The sequence below is a fragment of the Schistocerca serialis genome, chromosome 7, assembly GCF_023864345.2.
Source record: "Schistocerca serialis cubense isolate TAMUIC-IGC-003099 chromosome 7, iqSchSeri2.2, whole genome shotgun sequence".
NCBI lineage: Eukaryota > Metazoa > Arthropoda > Insecta > Orthoptera > Acrididae > Schistocerca > Schistocerca serialis.
Genome location: NC_064644.1, coordinates 128,450,386 through 128,470,459, shown reverse-complemented (window position 1 = coordinate 128,470,459; position 20,074 = coordinate 128,450,386). Strand labels below are relative to the sequence as shown.

General features: G+C 42.7%; 1 protein-coding gene across 1 annotated transcript in view; it reads right to left on the bottom strand.

Annotated features, from left to right (window-relative positions):
* Window positions 1–353: 353 nt before the first annotated feature.
* LOC126412615 (gamma-aminobutyric acid receptor subunit alpha-6-like) overlaps window positions 354–20,074 on the bottom strand; it is a 127,711-nt gene continuing 107,990 nt past the window's right edge. Inside the window, exons 10-11 of the mRNA XM_050082282.1 lie at window positions 6,386–6,500; window positions 354–2,644 (exon numbers count right to left, since the gene is read on the bottom strand). Of these exons, the coding sequence (XP_049938239.1) occupies window positions 2,304–2,644; window positions 6,386–6,500 (456 nt within the window). The 3' untranslated portion in view covers window positions 354–2,303. The remainder of the gene's footprint in view (window positions 2,645–6,385; window positions 6,501–20,074) is intronic.

Genomic DNA, 20,074 nt, shown 5'->3' with positions numbered 1-20,074 from the left:
GTCTTCTCCTGCAAATGAGCATATTGTCTTTCTTGCGCGAGTGTGAAAAATTATGCAGTCGAGCTATGTTGTTGCATTTGAGTAATTGGGGATTCTTGTCTTTGCTGCTGAGAGCAAAAACCTAACAACGTGCTTTGTTGATCACATACAGAAAAGGAATGTAAAACGGATACTATAGGATATATGGGTAGTGTAGGCTTCCAAATGAAGATAAATTCAGACATTTCTTTGATGGACGAGTCATCTTAAATATACGAGTATTAACAAAGTGGGCATTATTCAAGTGATATCGTACAAATTAAAATGTTGGCACATGTTACATTACCAATAAATATTAAAATAGACCGATATTCCATGTATGATACTATATATATTCTGTTATCTATATTTGTTGTTGCACAAAAATATATTAATACATAATGATGAAATATGTAATTCTTGTGTAAACAGAAAATCATATATTACACTATTTCTGTTTCTTTTTTAGTTATGCAAAACATATTTACCTTCATATCTAGTAGATTTAAGAAATGTGAGGAATTCAACTTTTATATTGAATTCGTATTACAGAAAGAACCCTTGTGTAGTATAGTCATTGAGGTAACTGAATAATGTTACATGTATTAGTATAGTTGTAGAGCCAGTTACTGACAAAAAGAAATACATCTCTAAAGCTAAAATCCATACATTGGAAGCACTGTTGTGATATTTCTGCAGCTAAAACACTTTTTCAAAAAAGAAGGCTTTCAAGGAATAGAAATGTGTGAAGTGAAACGAAGTAACATGTGTGGTCCTCTAGCTTGGATACGAGGAGCGAGGCACTTGTATGCCTGACATATAGTAACTACAAATTGCAAACTTAGTAAAACATCTCTTTCTAAGAACTCAAACCTATGTATACAGTGTGGAGAGAAAATGACTGAAACGCTTGTAGGGATGTTGCAGGGCAGGTTGTACTGAGATATGAATGTTACAAAAAAAAATTCGATACGTTGCGCCGTTTCCGAGTTATTTAGCATTGAAGTTAGCCAATCAGATCGTCGCGTGCATAAATTCAAGTTTCAGCTAACGAGACAAAGCACTCGCTGGGCAACACCGCCCCTGGCAGGCCGCTTGAATGCGAGCGCGCGACGCGGAAACAGAGCAACGTATCGAATTTCTTTCTTAACATTTCTGTCTCAGCACAACCTGCCCTGTAACATCCCTACAAGCATTTCACACATTTTCTGACCACCCTGTAGAGAGTAACTGCTATTTGTACATAATAATGGTAAAATGTAAGAATAGTGACATTTTATCGCTTTAGCTTGAGCCTGTCATTAACATTAAAAATGATGTTGGCAAAGGTAACTGTTAAATCCAAAGATCGCAAAAACTGCTGTCACTGCCGCTGATACATAAGCAGAGAACACTCCAGAATGAATTTTCACTCTGTAGCAGAGTGTGTACTGATTTGAAATTTCCTGGAAAATTAAAACTGTATGCCAGACTGGAACTCGAAGCTGGGACCTTTGCAAGTGCTCTACTAATTAAGCAATCCAAGCATGACTCATGAACCCGCCCTCGTAGCTTTGCATCCGCCAGTGGCCTTCCTTCCAAACTTTACACAAATTCTCCTACATACCTTATGGGAAACAACCCCCAAGCTGTGGCGGTGCTGCATCTCCACAATAGACTTTCTTCCAGGAGAGCTAGTCCCGCAAGACATGCAGGAGAACTTCTGTGAAGTCTGGAAGGTAGGAGACGAGCTACTGACAAAAGTAAAGCTGTGGGGGCAAGTTTGTGAGTCCTGTTTGGATAGCTCAGTCGGTAGAGCACTTGCCCGCAAACGACCAAGGTCCCAGCTTTGAGACCCAGTCTGGAACACAGTTTTAATCTGCCAGCAAGTTTCAGAGGACACTTGTTTACATGAATGTATAAGTATGCAAAAAGTAGCAGAAAATACAGAATTTCTGGGACTCAGCTCTTCTCCTTCCCCCAAAATCAGGTAGGTGTAAGCACAAGTGAATTAAAAACTAGACTCAGGTAACAGAGTGGACCCACCAGTAACTAGTGGTCTTCTGGTGTTACCAGGGAGCGCAGAATGATATCGTTTGTTTTCTGCCGGAAGTGGCACTGTTTTTCTACTCAGTTGCTACTCAAGTGTCATCACATAAGTGGCGAACATTCTGAGTGGGACTTGTCGACTTCATCGCCGCAGAACTACATATCATGTAGTCACAAACTCTGGGAAGACTCCTCCTGTCAGCAGACGCCAGTACGAGATGTGCTGAATGTAGTTGATCAGGTGATGAGAGGGGACATCAGTTGGCAGGTACGGGTGCTCCCATGAGCAGGCTGGCGGCAGCTTTGAGGGGCAGCTCGTCGGTGACGTAGTACATGTAGAGCAGCCAGTAGAGGCCGAGCAGGGAGGTAAAGGCGACTGGGAAGGCCTTCCGCGCGGCCATGTCGATGCGCGAGAACTTGTCGCCCTTCTCTCGCCGCAGCGAGCTGGCGGCCCTCCGCAGGTCCATGATGGAGCCACGCAGAGACGCCATGGCCGCCACACTGCGCCTGCGCACTGGCGCGAGGCCGGGCACCGACAGCAGCGCCGCCTCACTGCGTCTCCGCAAACCAGCAGCAGATGGCGCCTTTAGCGACCCGCCTGAAAAGCACCTACTCGTCACGCCTTGTCCACCTCAGTCGACAGGGAGACTCAGCAACTGTATAGATATTTAAGATAGTTCTCATTTACTGTTCCATCTCAGTTGTACATTATTAATTAGATTACATGATTCAATCACTCTGGATTGTCTTCAGATCTAAGTAGTTGCGCCAGCAACCCGTCTTCCTAATCTAACCTGACCTAACCTAACAGAGTAATCTTGTCTACTCAGAACCACATATCAGAGTAATCTTGTCTACTCACAACCACATATCAGAGTACTGCCAGGTGGGTTGCTGACATAAACACATAAATATGAAGATGGTCCAGTGTCATCAAAACATGTAGTCTAATTAGAAATGTGTAACTGAGATGGAACAATAAATGAGAATTATCTTAAATCTTCAGGTCTATTTTACACATTAAGTTCCGATTTCTGCATTTCAGCTAACTGCTCTATGCTGTGGCTCTTCAAACATTTCTGCTATGTGCCAGACCCAGTAACTAATTATCAACTGGTTCTGTTTAATTTCTGTAAAAACATTTTTATATAAAGAAGAATACACCAAATGTATTACTGGAGTTAGTTTGAAATAAATGCATCAGCTTTTATATGAAAAAAGGAAACTTGAAATTACATAGTCACTAGTCCTACCATAACTATGAATGTAAAGAACGTTTTCATCGAAGCAATGGTAGTAACAAGACCAGGAAGTTATATCTGTTCCTGTCATCAGCGATTTTTTTTTTTGTCAATGTGACCAGTTGGAATCACCACAGAAAACAATGACCACGATTTGTAGACACAATTACCCAGAAGTGAGGGCTCCAACTCTTTACATATATATAGTTTACCAACATTAATTTTTTTCCCCCCATGGCAGCAATTTTATTATATTTCTCATCCTAGGATTTATTCAGATTGTTTGCAACTGATAGTTTCATTAAGAAAGTGTATGTGTTTTATAGACAGCTGTCAAATTTTTTACACATGTTCTACTTGATATACATATACTAAATTTCATACTTGATATACATATTCTACTTGATAGAGTTATGTTTTTGTCAGAGACCTCAGATGTCACCTGACATTTTCATTAATGAATAGATAATTAAAATTCTTTGTGATTATGTTTTTGATTGTAAATGTATCATAAGGAAAAGAATTTTTCCAGAAGAGTATTTTGCTTCTCTTATGATCACGAGAATGGTGCACGTTTCTTCGTTGCTTTTTGTTGTCAAACCTTGGGCATTGTTTACATGCCTGCAGCGTGTGAGACAGGTGGATTCATCTGAAGGAAGCATAGCCAACTCAGTGTAGGTCGGATGATGGATGACGTGGGAGTGTGCGGAAAAATACCGAAAAAATTAATGCTTGGGATAGAATATCGAAGATGCAAGAAAGACGCGAATATTGCAAGTAATATTACGGAACAAGTGTTGTTCGAGAAAGTGTCAAACGTGATTAATCAGAGCTGTGCAAACAGTCCTACTTTTGTGTATTAACAGTTGGTGTCGACAAAGTGAAAACTGTGGTGTGCGTACTGTAAGACCTTCGGTACACACACCATCAGATTATTTGACTTGTCGCTCTAACGAAGTAGGTGAGTCGCGTGTTTATCTTCTGCTGTTAGGTCAGACGATAGAAATGCCACTTGCACGCTTAGAGTAGCAGATTGATGGTGACCGACTTTAAACAGAACTTGATTAGTTTCACGCACATTTATTAAAATAATAACAAGCATAAAAATAACTTAACATGGTTCTGGATGCTATTTACAATTGACAATCTGAAGTTCCTTTGGTCTTGGTACGTTAATCTTATTCTCACATATCTCTGATACTTGACAAAAGTGTCTATACATTTCTCTTCATGGCTATGTACAGGAATATGGTAATCTTATTAGGCACAGACTGAAACTTGACTATAGACTAATGCAGACTGACTAATCGGAGGTCTGTACACTCGTTATAATACCTCTCGCGTTCAGGTATCACTGCGCGAGTGTGATCCACGAGGAGAAAAGGTTCTACATTAGCAGCAATCTCATTGGCTGCGTTACGTATTAATACGCGGATCGGCGGAAGCAGAATTTGGTCCGTCTCTAAGACAGCGCCATCTCGTAGTGCAGAGATGGACGAGCGCTGCGCCTGCACTGTTGTGCTTAGCAGGGTGCGCTCTAGTGGGAAAGTTGTGTACGTGCTGACTATGCGGAACTATGTACACAACAAAAACAATAAACGAATGAGTGTGGGTCTTTTCTTTTGCTTAATCATTTTCCGGCAAATCATCAACAAGAAAGGAACGATCCACACAAGCAAGACTCACGATCATGTCACAGGTAAAACAGAGCGTATTATTCATAGGCTTTGAAAAACACTTCCTCAAATGTAGAAGACAGGTCATGACACTCCTTGAATATGAAAACTGTGGAGTCTAGTGTCCAAGAATGAATATTGCATGTTGCAGACTCTTCCACTAACATTTCGTTTTGCAGACGTATTACATCATATAATAAACAGAGCCATTGCGCAGATACACAATACAGTTAACAATCAACAGACTAAACATTAACAGCACAGTTGTATCATACTGATACACCAGTTTGACAGAGACTGAAGCACGAGTCGTAGCAGTGATCGGAGCCTGCCTCCCACGCGTCACCAGACAAACTGTCGCGTGTGACAATAAACTTTTTCCTTTCTTTTGGTGCGTAGTTGATAAATGCGGAATAGATACGTGAGACGAGCAAAGGTGGAATCGGCAGAGCACATTCTCTTCAGATGACAATGTGTGTCGTGTCGATTCAGGCCAATTTCGCATTCACGTGAGTCAGATTGCGCACAAAGTCAACGTCTCCATTGACAGTGTCTTGGATATCATGCACAACACATTCGGTTACCCGAAGACGTTTTCCGCTGAATATCGGGGCGACTATCAGACGAGAATAGAGCCAAGTGAATGGCTTTGCCACTCCAGCACTTAATGTGGAATCAGAGAGAGGGTGTTCAATTCCCACACCGCTTCGCGTCATGTGACACCTGAGACAAAGAACACAGGAATGTCATAAGGACAGCTCTCCTCCACTCCTGCCCTCTCACCTAAGGAAACAATGTGGCCACAGTCTTCTGGGAGAGCTGGTGTTAGATTTCCTCAACTGTGGAGAAACCGTGAGTGCAAGTAATTGTTGTGTCACACTGGAGCGATAGCAGAAGTCGATTCGGAGGAAACGGCTGAGACTGGCTCCTAAAGATGTCGTGTTGTTGCACGACAATGCCAGACCGCATACGCCCTCAGTTACATGTGACTTGGTGTGGCGTTTTGCTGGACTGCATCTGAGCACCCTCGAGACAGCACGGATCTCGCACCAGGCGGTTTTCATCTTTTTGGACCTATGAAGAAGAACTTGGCCGATAGCCGCTGTAGAACTGTGGCCGACGTTCAGAACGCTGTTGCTCCTTAGCTTCTTCGGCCCGGTTCTGATTCCTTTTATATCAGCTTCGACATACTGGTCTACCAGTGAAACAGATTCTTATATAACTAAGGCAACTACGTGGAAAAAGTAATATTTACCAGTGTCTAGATAACATTGAGTATCTCTTTGATTTCCATTTCTTGTACAGGACTTGTTACGTTGGCTTCGGAACAATTCTGATATATTTTGCTACGACACAGAACAGCAGAACGAGCAGTAGATATAATTCGCTGTGATACAGAACAGCAGAAGGGGCAGTACGAACCTGGTGCGTCAACGGAGGAGTCCCTGGGCGCGTGCGTGAGGCTGGCAGAGCGCTGCGTGCGTGCGGGCAACTCGTCCGTCTCCAGGCCGCTGTCCTCGCCCGCGGATTCGCCCTTCTGCAAACAAACACGTTCTCACCTCACTCAAGAAAACAGACAAATTAAAGCAATATCTGTCCTTCTTACAAAAATAACAACAACAACAAACAAATCGTGTAAATATTTAGTAACGATCGATCTGAAATGGGACGATCAAGTAAAATCAATAATAGGAAAGGCGAAAAGAAAACTTCGTTGGAATGATTTTCTTGGAAAACGTAAAGTATCCTCAAAGGAAATCACATACAACACGTTAGTGCGACCAGTTCTTGAGTATTATTCCAGCTTTTGAACTCTTTACTAAGAAGGCTTGACGACAGACATAGAACGAGTTCAGAAACACCCATCGAGGATCGTAACGGGTCGGTACAGCCCATACGAAAGTATAACAGAAATGCTCGTCGTACTTAGATATACGGATACTAGAATACACGAGGTGTATGCGCACTAGCAACGTGCGCCGCTGACGTCAGAGTGAACCCCACCAGCACTCAGTAGCCTACAATTGCCTTAACGTATTATGTGGTAACATGGTAATTTCTAGCGCTTTTGTCGATAGACATGCATTTCTTACATTCTGTTCACCAAGCTTAAAGTTTTCGTCGCCATTACGAGTCATTGTCGCTGTGTAGTGTACATTTGTTTCGTGGCATGTAATTTGGTGCACAGATTTTAAGTGTTGTTGACATTTGTTGCGTTTAGTTTGTGCATGGATGGGTGGGTAGGTAGATAGGTGCGTCTGTTTCCAAGACAGAGAGGGTGACGAGAGGTAGAGCAAAGGGAATTTAATTTTAGAGGCTGATTATATGCAGTTCTGATGTGGGTGTTATTTACATAATTTTTCTGTTGTGGCAAAGAGGATACTATTACACAGTGATGTGAATTTAAATGGTTCAAATGGCTCTGAGCACTATGGGACTTAACTTCTGAGGTCATCAGTCCCCTAGAACTCAGAACTACTTAAACCTAACTAACCTAGGACATCACACACATCCACGCCCGAGGCAGGATTCGAACCTGCGACCGTAGCGGTCGCGCGGCTGAGGACTGAAGCGCCTAAAACCGCTCGGCCACCCCGGCCGGCGATGTGTATTCGTTTAGTACCTTATTACCTCGGGCTACTGACTTTTGGATGAGATACTTTTCTTCTATTGTTAATTTTTGGAATAGGCCATCATTAGTTTTAAGGATTTTTAAGTCCTCAGTGTTCGTGTGATGGCGATTCTATGCTATTAGGTGATCTGCAAACATTGTGTGTGTTGTTGTTGTGGTCTTCAGTCCTGAGACTGGTTTGATACAGCTCTCCATGCTACTCTATCCTGTGCAAGCTTCTTCATCTCCCAATACCTACTGTAACCTACATCCTTCTGAATCTGTTTAGTGTATTCATCTCTTGGTCTCCCTCTACGATTTTTACCCTCCACGCTGCCCTCCAATACTAAATTGGTGATCCCTTGATGCCTCAGAACATGTCCTACCAACCGATCCCTCCTTCTAGTTAAGTTGTGCCACAAACTTCTCTTCTCCCCAATCCTATTCAATACCTCCTCATTAGTTATATGATCTACCCATCTAATCTTCAGCATTCTTCTGTAGCACCACATTTCGAAAGCTTCTTTCCTCTTCTTGTCCAAACTTGTTATCGTCCATGTTTCACTTCCATACATGGCTACGCTCCATACGAATACTTTCAGAAACGACTTCCTGACACCTAAATCAATACTCGATGTTAACAAATTTCTCTTCTTCAGAAACGCTCTCCTTGTCATTGCCAGTCTACATTTTATATCCTCTCTACTTCGACCATCATCAGTTATTTTGCTCCCCAAATAGCAAAACCCCTTTACTACTTTAAGTGGCTCATTTCCTAATCTAATTCCCTCAGCATCACCCGGCTTAATTCGACTACATCCATTATCCTCGTTTGGCTTTTGTTGATGTTCATCTTATACCCTCCTTTCATGACACTGTCCATTCCGTTCAACTGCTCTTCCACGTCCTTTGCTGTCTCTGACAGAATTACAATGTCATCGGCGAACCTCAAAGTTTTTATTTCTTCTCCATGGATTTTAATTGCTACTCCGAATTTTTCTGTTGTTTCCTTCACTGCTTGCTCAATATACAGATTGAATAACATCGGGGATAGGCTACAACCCTGTCTCACTCCCTTCCCAACCACTGCTACCCTTTCGTGCCCCTCGACTCTTATAACTGTCATCTGGTTTCTGTACAAATTGTAAATAGCTTTTCGCTCCCTGTATTTTACCCCTGCCACCTTCAGAATTTCAAAGAGAGTATTCCAGTCAACATTGTCAAAAGCTTTCTCTAAGTCTACAAATGCTAGAAACGTAGGTTTGCCTTTCCTTAATCTAGCTTCTAAGATAAGTCGTAGGGTCAGTATTCCCTCACGTGTTCCAACATTTCTACGGAATCGAAACTGATCTTCCCCGAGGTCAGCTTCTGCCAGTTTTTCCATTCGTCTGTAGAGAATACGCGTTAGTATTTTGCATCCGTGACTTATTAGACTGATTGTTCGGTAATTTTCACATCTGTCAGCACCTGCTTTCTTTGGGATCGGAATTATTATATTCTTCTTGAAGTCTGAGGGTATTTCGCCTGTCTCATACATTTTGCTCACCAGATGGTAGAGTTTTGTCAGGACTGGCTCTCTCAAGGCCGTCAGTAGTTCTAAGGGAATGTTGTCTACTCCCGGGGCCTTGTTTCGACTCAGGTCTTTCAGTGCTCTGTCAAACTCATCACGCAGTATCGTATCTCCCATTTCATCTTCATCTATATCCTCTTCCATTTCCATAATATTGTCCTCAAAGTACATTGCCCTTGTATAGGCCCTCTATATACTCCCTCCACCTTTCTGCTTTCCCTTCTTTGCTTAGAACCGGGTTTCCATCTGAGCTCTTGATATTCATACAAGTGGTTCTCTGTTCTCCAAAGGTCTCTTTAATTTTCCTGTAGGCAGTATCTATCTTACCCCTAGTGAGATAAGCCTCTACATCCTTACATTTGTCCTCTAGCCATCCCTGCTTAGCCATTTCGCACATTCTGTCGATCTCATTTTTGAGACGTTTGTATTCCTTTTTGCCTGCTTCATTTACTGCATTTTTATATTTTCTCCTTTCATCAATTAAATTCAATATTTCTTATGTTACCCAAGGATTTCTACTAGTCCTCGTCTTTTTACCTACTATGTCCTCTGCCGCCTTCACTACTTCAACCCTCAAAGCAACCCATTCTTCTTCTACTGTATTTCTTTCCCCATTCCTGTCAATTGTTCCCTTATGCTCTCCCCGAAACTCTGTACAACCTCTAGTTTAGCCAGTTTATCCAGGTCCCATCTCCTTAAATTCCCACCTTTTTGCAGGTTCTTCAGTTTTAATCTACAGTTCATAACCAATAGATTGTGATCAGAGTCCACATCTACCCCTGGAAATGTCTTACAATTTAAAACCTGGTTTCTAAATCTCTGACTTACCATTATGTAATCTATCTGAAACCTGTCAGTATCTCCAGGCTTCTTCCATGTATACAACCTTCTTTTATGATTCTTGAACCAAGTGTTAGCTATGATTAAGTTGTGCTCTGTGCAAAATTCTATCAGGCGGCTTCCTCTTTCATTCCTTAGCCCCAATCCATATTCACCTACTACGTTTCCTTCTCTCCCTTTTCCTACTACCGAAGTCCAGTCACCCATGACTATTAAATTTTCGTCTCCCTTCACTATCTGAATAATTCCTTTTATTTCATCATACATTTCTTCAATTACTTCGTCATCTGCAGAGCTAGCTGGCATATAAACTTGTACTACTGTAGTAGGCGTGGGCTTCGTGTCTATCTTGGCCACAACAATCCGTTCACTATGCTGTTTGTAGTAGCTTACCCGCACTCCTATTTTTTTATTCATTATTAAACCGACTCCTGCATTACCCCGATTTGATTTTGTATTTATAACCCTGTATTCACCTGACCAGAAGTCTTGATCCTGCTGCCACCGAACTTCACTAATTTCCACTATATCTAACTTTAACCTATCCATTTCCCTTTTCCGTTGTGTGTGAGCTATCGATTTTCAGTGCTCTGAGACGTTCGGTATACCTGCTTCTAAAATTCCTGCTTGTTTAACCCACATATACAGACAGACAGGTTTTGCAAGTTACTTCTTACTCATCAGACTGGCTGTATTTGGCTGTGTTGGCTGCATTCCTTCCAAGTCTCTTCGGTATTGTGTTGTTGGTTCTGTAGTCTATGTTGAGTCCTTGACTCTTTAGTATGTTTCCCACCCTGTGTGGGTCTTTGTTGTCGTAAGTCATTACGTGCCATTTGTTGCTTACTGTCTAATGATTAGTTGTGAGCTGTGGTTGTGGGGCGGCGGGTAAAAATTATGTTTAAGTTGTTTATTGTACAGTTCGCAGTCTTTCACATGCGAGCCTGGCAACTAATTTTGTGGTCAGCCAGAAAGCAAAGGGAAACATACTGACCTCAGTTTCCAGTCTGCACAGCCACATTCTGGTCCAGCCCAATTGAAAGAAAAGTTTCTATTCTCCTTCTACTTAGCGGGATCAGGACTATGATTTCAAATTAAAGTATTAAGTTACTTACATTGAGTAAAGTTTCTCACATACAACACTTGGAAATTCACAACGTTCAGTTGAAAGTAAATCTTTCTATTCTAACAGCACAACTTGCAATTCAAAGGTGACATCAACGATACGTCCCTATCAGATTGTCTTCTGCCCTGACTAATTAATGCTCGCCATAAAATTGGGAATAATAATCGCCTCTCTCCACGTGGGATTATAATTCTCACGGACGGCACACTAACAGCTACTTTGGCGAATTCTAAGCGATCCAGGACGGTGTCCTGTCCTCGCGAGTTCACTGTCCGTTTTTACCGCAAATACGCAATCCGTCACGGTCCGGTTAGGACGTCATTCGAGGCAGAGTGCGATCCGACGTTTAACAGACGTGGATCTTACAGTGGCTTAGTGCGAAGTGAACCTTCCTACTGCCTCTCGGGCTATATTTACACAGGTGGCGGAGCGGACAGCCGAGGTAACATCTGTTGTCTACGGCTTTCTGCATTCTGAAGCAGCCTCCGAAAAACTGCTTTCTCGGACACATAATCTTTAATATCAAAGCTATGAATTAATTTAGAATCTTCTTAATTTTTACGTGTATTCAGATAAGTTGTTTGAAAGTATAAAAAAAGTTTCAGCTCGCTTGAATGAACACTTTGCATTCTAGAATTTTTATACTGGAACTAACGGTAGATTGTTACCTCTGAACCGTACCTTTACTTGAGCATATATCGACTGTTATTTACACTACAACTCTACAATTTAGTATAGCTGTATTAATTGGTAGGTTTTATCATCTGCTTTAACCAAAATTCTCCACTCTTAAAATTAAAGGTACTTATCTACTACAAATGGGTAAATTTTAGTTACAAAATTGGTTTTTATTTAACTACTCATAAACTATAAGAGGTAGCTTAACGTGGTTTCTCAGTTATGATTTTAGGGTGAAATAATGCATAAACCAAATTTTACGTTTCTAAGTCCAATATTTAGCGCCTCTGATTTTTCCTAAAAACGTGGATTCCGGTGTTAATTTTTGTTCTATAGTTTTGAAATCTGCACCAGTTATTTATGAGTTCTAAATGCACATTCTGACCAAATTCTAGCGTCCTAGCTTTATTATTTAGCGCCACTTATTTTTCTCTTAAAACGGCAATTTTACGTAAACTATTAAGTCTAGGTACATAAAACTTGATATTTGGAACATTATTATACTAAACCATATTTGAACAAAGTTTTCAAAGTAAACTTTGATTTTTAATTTCATACTTAATTGTGATGCAACACTTGCGCGCTACGCTCAGACGCGTTAAGGTGACGTGGCGCTACTAGCAGTGAATTGGGGTAAGTCCCGGCACACTCGCTCGCCTCTGTGTCTGGCTCTGAGCACTATGGGACTTAACATCTATGGTCATCAGTCCCCTAGAACTTAGAACTACTTAAACCTAACTAACCTAAGGACATCACACAACACCCAGCCATCACGAGGCAGAGAAAATCCCTGACCCCGCCGGGAATCGAACCCGGGAACCCGGGCGCGGGAAGCGAGAACGCTACCGCACGACCTCGAGCTGCGGACCCTCTGTGTCTCACACATGATACAGCGCTTGCTTTGCTTCATGGTGTCTGTGGGTGTGTATGTTTTGGTTTATGTTTTGCGGTTTATTTTATCTACAGTCTTTGTCTCATGCCCATTCTCTTGTACAATTTGGTTTATTGTGTTCAGTTCTTCTGTGTAATCACGTTTGTTCACGAGCGTTTTGTTCAGACCGTGTAGTAAATATCTGAAGGTAAAAAAAGTTCTAGACGAATATACATCACAGTGTAATAGTATCCTTTTTTCCACAACAGAAAAACTATATAAATGACCCCCACATCAGAACTGCATATGATCAGCCTCTAAAATTAAATTCCCTTCACTCTCCTTTCTCTCTCTGTCTCTCTCTATCTCTCTCACCCTCCCTGTCTTCGAAACAACACAAAACACACACACACGCACTCACGAATTAAAACCACAAACGTCAACAAAACGTCACGTCCGCGTTCAGCATCCCAGACAAACATGTCACGAAAGAAATGAACACTACACAGCCACAATAACGCGTAATGACGACGAAAACTCTCTACCTGGCGAACAAATCGTAAGAAATGCGAGTGTATCGACAAAAGTACAAGAAATGAGCATGTTAGCTCGACACAAAGTAAAAACACTGTAACATCAGAAACCGTAAGTAACACGCTAGTTAGCATGGCGCATGGTGCTTCTCTGTCGGAAATGCATAATAAACATAAAAATAAAACAGTTTTGCTGTTTTCGGTAACAAGCTGTAGAATGCGTAGTAGACCTACAGCTACTAGCATAAACATTCATATCTTCATGTAAGGTATGTAAACAACTGCTTACATTCACTTTATTTCCAAATGTACTACATAACTAAAACCTTTAGAGATATTTTTAAATGAACAACGTAGAGTGGTTCAACACAGTGACACATGTCTCAACTCTGTACTGTATGCTAACCAATGTAAAAAAATATTTGACAATCGCTCATTTTACAAATGTGAATTTTTTACCAATAGTTTCTTTAAAGATAGTACGTAACAAACATTTTGCAGAACAAAAATAAACAAAGAAACCCACTGAAGACAGCAAAAGAAGTTCTGAAAAATGTGAGGGTGAAAATGAAACTACAAAGGTATTTTGCATAAATCGGAATTCCTCTCCAATTTTCTTAAGAAGCACAGAAATAAAAACTGCAACATTCACAGGACAATGCATTTTAAAATTTTTTAAATTGTTAGGTCTCTAACCAAAAGTGTTGGAGAAAGGATGTCAACGAACTCTCAGTGGATTGGTAGGTCTTTGTTTTTTATTAAGTGATGAGCCAACACCCATAACGCAGTTTTAGACTTTTTAGTCTGCTGATTTTCGTTACAGTGAGAAGTATCTCAAGTAAAGACCACTACAGTTTTCAAAAATGGTTCAAATGGCTCTGAGCACTACGGGACTCAACATCTTAGGTCATAAGTCCCCTAGAACTTAGAACTACTTAAACCTAACTAACCTAAGGACATCACACACACCCATGCCCGAGGCAGGATTCGAACCTGCGACCGTAGCAGTCCCGCGGTTCCGGACTGCAGCGCCAGAACCGCTAGACCACCGCGGCCGGCCACTACAGCTTTCTTCAATTCCAAAGACACTAATTAACCACCCATTGTGGAAACAGTAAGCTGAAGTTTGTAAGTGTCGCAGTTTCATAAGGACGTTTTCCCAAAATGTTGGAGGATTTCAAGACATGACAAGGTACGATTAATTTATTTCATCGGTGACAAACCATATATTTGTGTCGATACCGTTCGAAATTCTGAAGAAACCTACTAGACAGTGTTGCTGGGGAATAGTCGCAATTATTTCGGTTGTGAGAACCGATACCGTTAAAACCACGAAATTTATATGCTGATATCCATTGAGAGCGGTGATGAGCGTGTTCTGGAGCGCCCTAAATGAAACATCATTGCTTTTGATGGTTACATGGTACATGGAAGCTACAAAATACTATATATAGAAAATAGTATGCGCTTCAGTTGTGAGCAGAGTGTGATATATTCATGAAGTTTACTGGTTTCTGTTGCGAGTACGCCATATGATGTTTTCTTAGGTGAGTAGATTCCTTGGATGCCTTGAAATGTGTCTCAAGTCTTCATGGGCAACATTTTAGAGGTGGTAGAGCATGAAGCAACAATTTTTTTGAGATTAATATCCAAACAGCGGGAAATACACTATTTGACAAAAACAAATAAAGCACACAGAAGAGAAGGATGAAACGAATTGAAAATTCATAGGGGTAGAGAGAGAACGTGATGTTACCGCAGTGATTACAAAATATAGTGAAATTTACAAAGAACTTGGCAGTATGAGCCCACTTATCACTATAATGTTGTACTCCCTCTGCTCGAGATGCATCCAGTGAGACGATTATACCGTATCGACTCCTCAGGCAAGCTGGCCTATAACTGTTGTAACTGGTCCTTACTTTCCTGAATAATGGCACTGGGGGCAGGGGGGAGGGAAATTGATGTCCGATTTGGTCCCACACATGCTTTATGGGGATCTTTCTGGCTGTGGGAGTACCTTAACATCACACAGACAGCTTACAGAAACACGTGCCATGTTTGACGAGCATTGTCCTGTTGAAACATGGCACCACGATACCGTTGTATGACACGTCTCACGCGAGAACGCAGCATCTCCCTGAAGTACCGCTGTTTGTCAGAGTTTCCCCAGTTACCACCCGCCGTGAGTAGTTGTCGCACCCGTTGCGTCCCCAACACGGAAAAGTGGTTCAAATGGCTCTGAGCACTATGGGACTTAACATCTACGGTCATCAGTCCCCTAGAACTTAGAACTACTTAAACCTAAGTAACCCAAGGACATCACACAACACCCAGTCACCACGAGGCAGAGAAAATCCCTGACCCCACCGGGAGTCGAACCTGGGAACCCGGGCGTGGGAAGCGAGAACGCTACCGCACGACCACGAGCTACGGACGAACACGGAAAGTAACAACGCTGCGCTTCTCCAAAACATTGGAAGAATCGGACCTCTCCCGAGGCCGTCGCCACACTCGCCGATTATGGTCTTCGGGGGCAGTGCATAACAGCGATTCATAGCTAACACAGTGCGACACCAATCAATCATCAGCAGTCTATGGCTGCCGGTCACGGCACCAGTGCAGAGACAGCCGTTTGTTTTCTGTTAACGGCTGCCCACACGCAGTTCGGTAACTCCCAAGTCTTGGTGGAGGTAGTCTCCGACGAATGGTCCATTACTTGTTCTCCCATGGCAAATGCAACTGTGAAAAGGTTACGACTTGTTTGGTGCACAATATGGAGATCCTCCAAGTGGTGGTTATGCGTGGCCGATCAGGACCTAGCCGACGCGTATGCCAGGCCTCACATTCAGGCCAACATCGGGCCGCTGTCACGTGCGAATAACCCACAAATCTTGGATATTACACGAGTTGACCAGCCGTTGTAGAGCAATCTTGAAGTTTCGAACAGCGTTAGCCGAACCGACGAACGATGATCGCCATAACAGTGTTGTATGTTAACCGGGGACCTAGAAACGACGGAGAGGCTCCATTCCCGCCGCAGCCGCAGTGGTCCACAACCCCACGACGACTACCGCAGTCCACTTCTCCCCTCCGCCGCCCCACACCGAACACAGGGTTATTGTGCGGTTCGGCCCCCGGTGGACCCCCCCAGGAAACGTCTCACACCAGACGAGTGTAACCCCTATGTTTGAGTGGTAGAGTAATGGTGGTGTACGCGTACGTGGAGAACTTGTTTGCGCAGCTATTGCCGCCATAGTGTAGCTGAGGAGGAATAAGGGGAACCAGCCCGCATTCGCCGAGGCAGATGGGAAACCGCCTAAAAACCATCCACAGACTGGGCGGCTCACCGGACCTCGACACGAGTCCGCTGGGCGGATTCGTGCCGGGGACCAGGCTCTGGAAAACAGCACGGCTAACTAGGCGGGCGGTATAACAGTGCTACTTAAGTAACGAGTCTGTATTAGAGACAGCTCGGAAGTTCTCTTTCTGTGCATGTAATCTGGAGCTGGATGGACGCAGCAAATTTGCAAGCCGGGACGACGATGGAAGTCTTACTGTACTTCGCAGTACCTGCTGTATTTATGGTTCATTCCGTGTCATCGGCTCCTGTCTTAGAGATATGGTGGGTAACACTCATTTCACAAGACTTCCTGCAAACGTCACGTCATTTTCATGTCATACCCAATATCGACAACCGCAGGAACTGCTTCCGATTTTCGTTTGCGTTCGATGGGAAACTCTTTGACATGACTCCCAGGACTTCGTGCACAAATGACGTTATTCTGATGTCACTCGTAGTATCGAAGATTTACAAAAAAATGTCGATCGTGGTACGATTTATTATTATTCTCATTATTAAAATTAAACGTCACATAATTACTTGTCGGCGATTAAAGCTTTCATGAGGCCTAAGATGCAGCACGAGTCTAAAATTCCGCAGCGTCATCATGGCGCATTCGTTATGTGCGTGGAACTGCAAAGTGGAAGACACCCGTTGCTGGTTCGCATTTCGCCGTCACCGAATTTCATCCCCTTTCTAAAAGATCCAGTGATTTCCTTATTAATTTAATAGAAGTATGTTCTGTAATATTCGATGTTATCTACATATAAAAGTGCTCCTCAGGAGTGAATTGCCCTTGTTAATAATTTACAAACCAGGCATGGAACACGCAAATGCGACTAAAGATTCAAAACACGTTGGTCATTTGTTAAAACAAACTACCACTCGATAATAAAAAGAACAGAAGAGGCTGACACATCTGCAAAATAATTAAAAGGTAACTTAGTCTCAGCAGTCATTAAAGTATAGAATAAAATTTACGAGCTAGTTCCTTTAGGACACTTCGTTGTGGGCTTGCAAAATTCACTTACTTCCCTTTAAAATAACCCATAGTACAAAATTATATTCAAATGAAAAAGTCAACCAAACACAAGAATAATCTATCAGGATGTTGTGTACATAGTTCCGCGTAGTCAGCGCGTACACAACTTTCCCACTAGAGTGCACCACGCTACGCACAATAGCGCAGGTGCAGCGCTCATCCGTCTCCGCACTACGACATGGCGCTGCCTTAGAGATGGACCAAATTCTGCTTCCGCCGATCCGCGTATTAATATGTAATGCAGCCAATGAGATTGCTGCTAACCTAGAACCTTTCCTCCTCGCGGATCACATTCGCACAGTGATACCTGAATGCGCGAGGTATTATAACGAGTGTACAGACCTCCGATTAGTCAGTCTGCAATTGTCTGCAGCAGTCTGTGCCAGTCTGCATTAGTCTGTACCAGTCTATAGCCAAGTTTCAGTCTGCACCTAATAAGATTAACGTACCAAGACCAAAGGAACTTCAGATTGTCAACTGTAAACAACATCCAGAATCAAGTTACGTAATGTCTATGCTTTTTATTATTTTAATAAATGTGTGTGAAAATTAATCAAGTTCTGTTTAAAGTTGGTCACCGTCAATCTACTACTCTAAGCGTGCAAGTGGCATTTCTATCGTCTGACCTAACGGCAGAAGATAAACACGCCACCATAAGACCACGAGACATATTGCTGACACTCGCCTACTTCGTTAGAGCGACAAGTCAAATAATCTGATGGTGTGTGTACCGAAGGTCTTACAGTACGCACACCACACAGGAAAAACAAAGACTAAACATAGATCCTGGGATGAGCCAAAGATGATCTTGCACGGATCCTTCATCTACGTGTAGCACTACACCATACACATACACTGTACACTAGCTTGCGTACAATACAAATTTTTTGAAAAATAAGAATACCTTCAATTAAAAAGCATCTTTAACCACCAATACGACGTTTTGGGCCATTTTATTACAACAAATTAAGCCAGTACCAACGCGTTTTCGAGAGATCCTCAATGTACTGGTCTTTTGAAACAGCATTTACTCATAGAACATATGTTAAATGAGCTGCCGCTCAATTCATCTGCCGTCCGGTGTGGCCGTGCGGTTCTAGTCGCTTCAGTCTGAAACCGCGTGACCGCTACGGTCGCAGATTCGAATCCTGCCTCGGGCATGGATGTGTGTGATGTCCGTAGGTTCGTTAGGTTTCAGTAGTTCTAAGTTCTAGGGGACTGATGACCACAGATGTTAAGTCCCATAGTGCTCAGAGCCATTTGAACCATTTTTTTCAGTATTGTAACGAATCGGTCAATATAATGACAACAACGAAGAAGACCTCTACATTATTCGTTGGAAAGTTAAGGTTTGTGAGGGACCTTTTCACCTTCCAACACAGAAGTCGTTGCAGAATATGACGACGTCTACATCACCGGAGACATACACAGTTATAATGACGTTGCAGTTCAATCGGCGACCGCAAATTTATTCACGATTATAGCACATTACATCGCATGACTTACGGAACACTTCACCGTCCAAATGGAGACCAACAATGAGACCCCTCTCAAACTCTGTCAGGTCCTGATAATATGAAGTATATCAGTGTCCTCCACAGTGATCATTTAAAACGTGCCACTGTTTATGTCCCTTACGTACGCTCCAGCCCTGGTAATAACACTAAACACAAACAACACTGATGCGCTCTGGAGGCGGACCTACGTGTCACAGAGAATTCCAGCTCTAATAATTTTCTCTCTGCCTATCTCTTCCTTCCCCTGTCTCTGTCATCTCCTCCTCTTTCCTTCCTCTGTCCACCTTCTCCTCCTCTCTTCTCTCTCCACGTTATCACCCTTACCCCAACAGGAGGGTGGTGGTTCGTAGTCAGAGTATTCTTTCCAGATCGTAACTAATATGTGTACCAAATTTGATTGAAAGCGTTCCAGGGGTTTAGGATGAGCATTTTACTCGTGGCTTTCCCCGCTTACGCGCATATTAAATATATTTCATATGGTTCATGTTGTGGGTTCCTGTAGTCATGTCCTAGTTCATGAACCACGGGCAAAGTATGAGTGGCCAAGTAAGTGGTCCCGACAGTCGGGATACCAGTTACTTTGGAATAAGGCTGGGCATCTCGGACATATTCTGAGTCGTGGTCACCTTTGTGCTCATGCGGCAAAGACTACCAAATCCACCGGTTAGTCCCTCAGCCGTTAGGGGTAAAACCCAATGGGACTCGGGGCAAGTAAGGCTAGCAACCTGCTTCCCTGGTACTTTAAATATGATGCTGGCAACAATCAGAGCAAAATTCCTCGGACCTTTGGAGGTGGCGGAGTCCCACCTCTAACTGACAAACCAGGGATTCCTAAGATACGACTTGGCAAACAAATGGTAATGAGATGGGGAGCTATTAATATCAATGGGGGCTACTCTGGGAATAAGGCAGAGCTGGAAGAGGCTGCAAGTGAGATGGGGCTGGACGTTTTAGCTGTTAGTGACATTCGGGTAAGGGGTGAG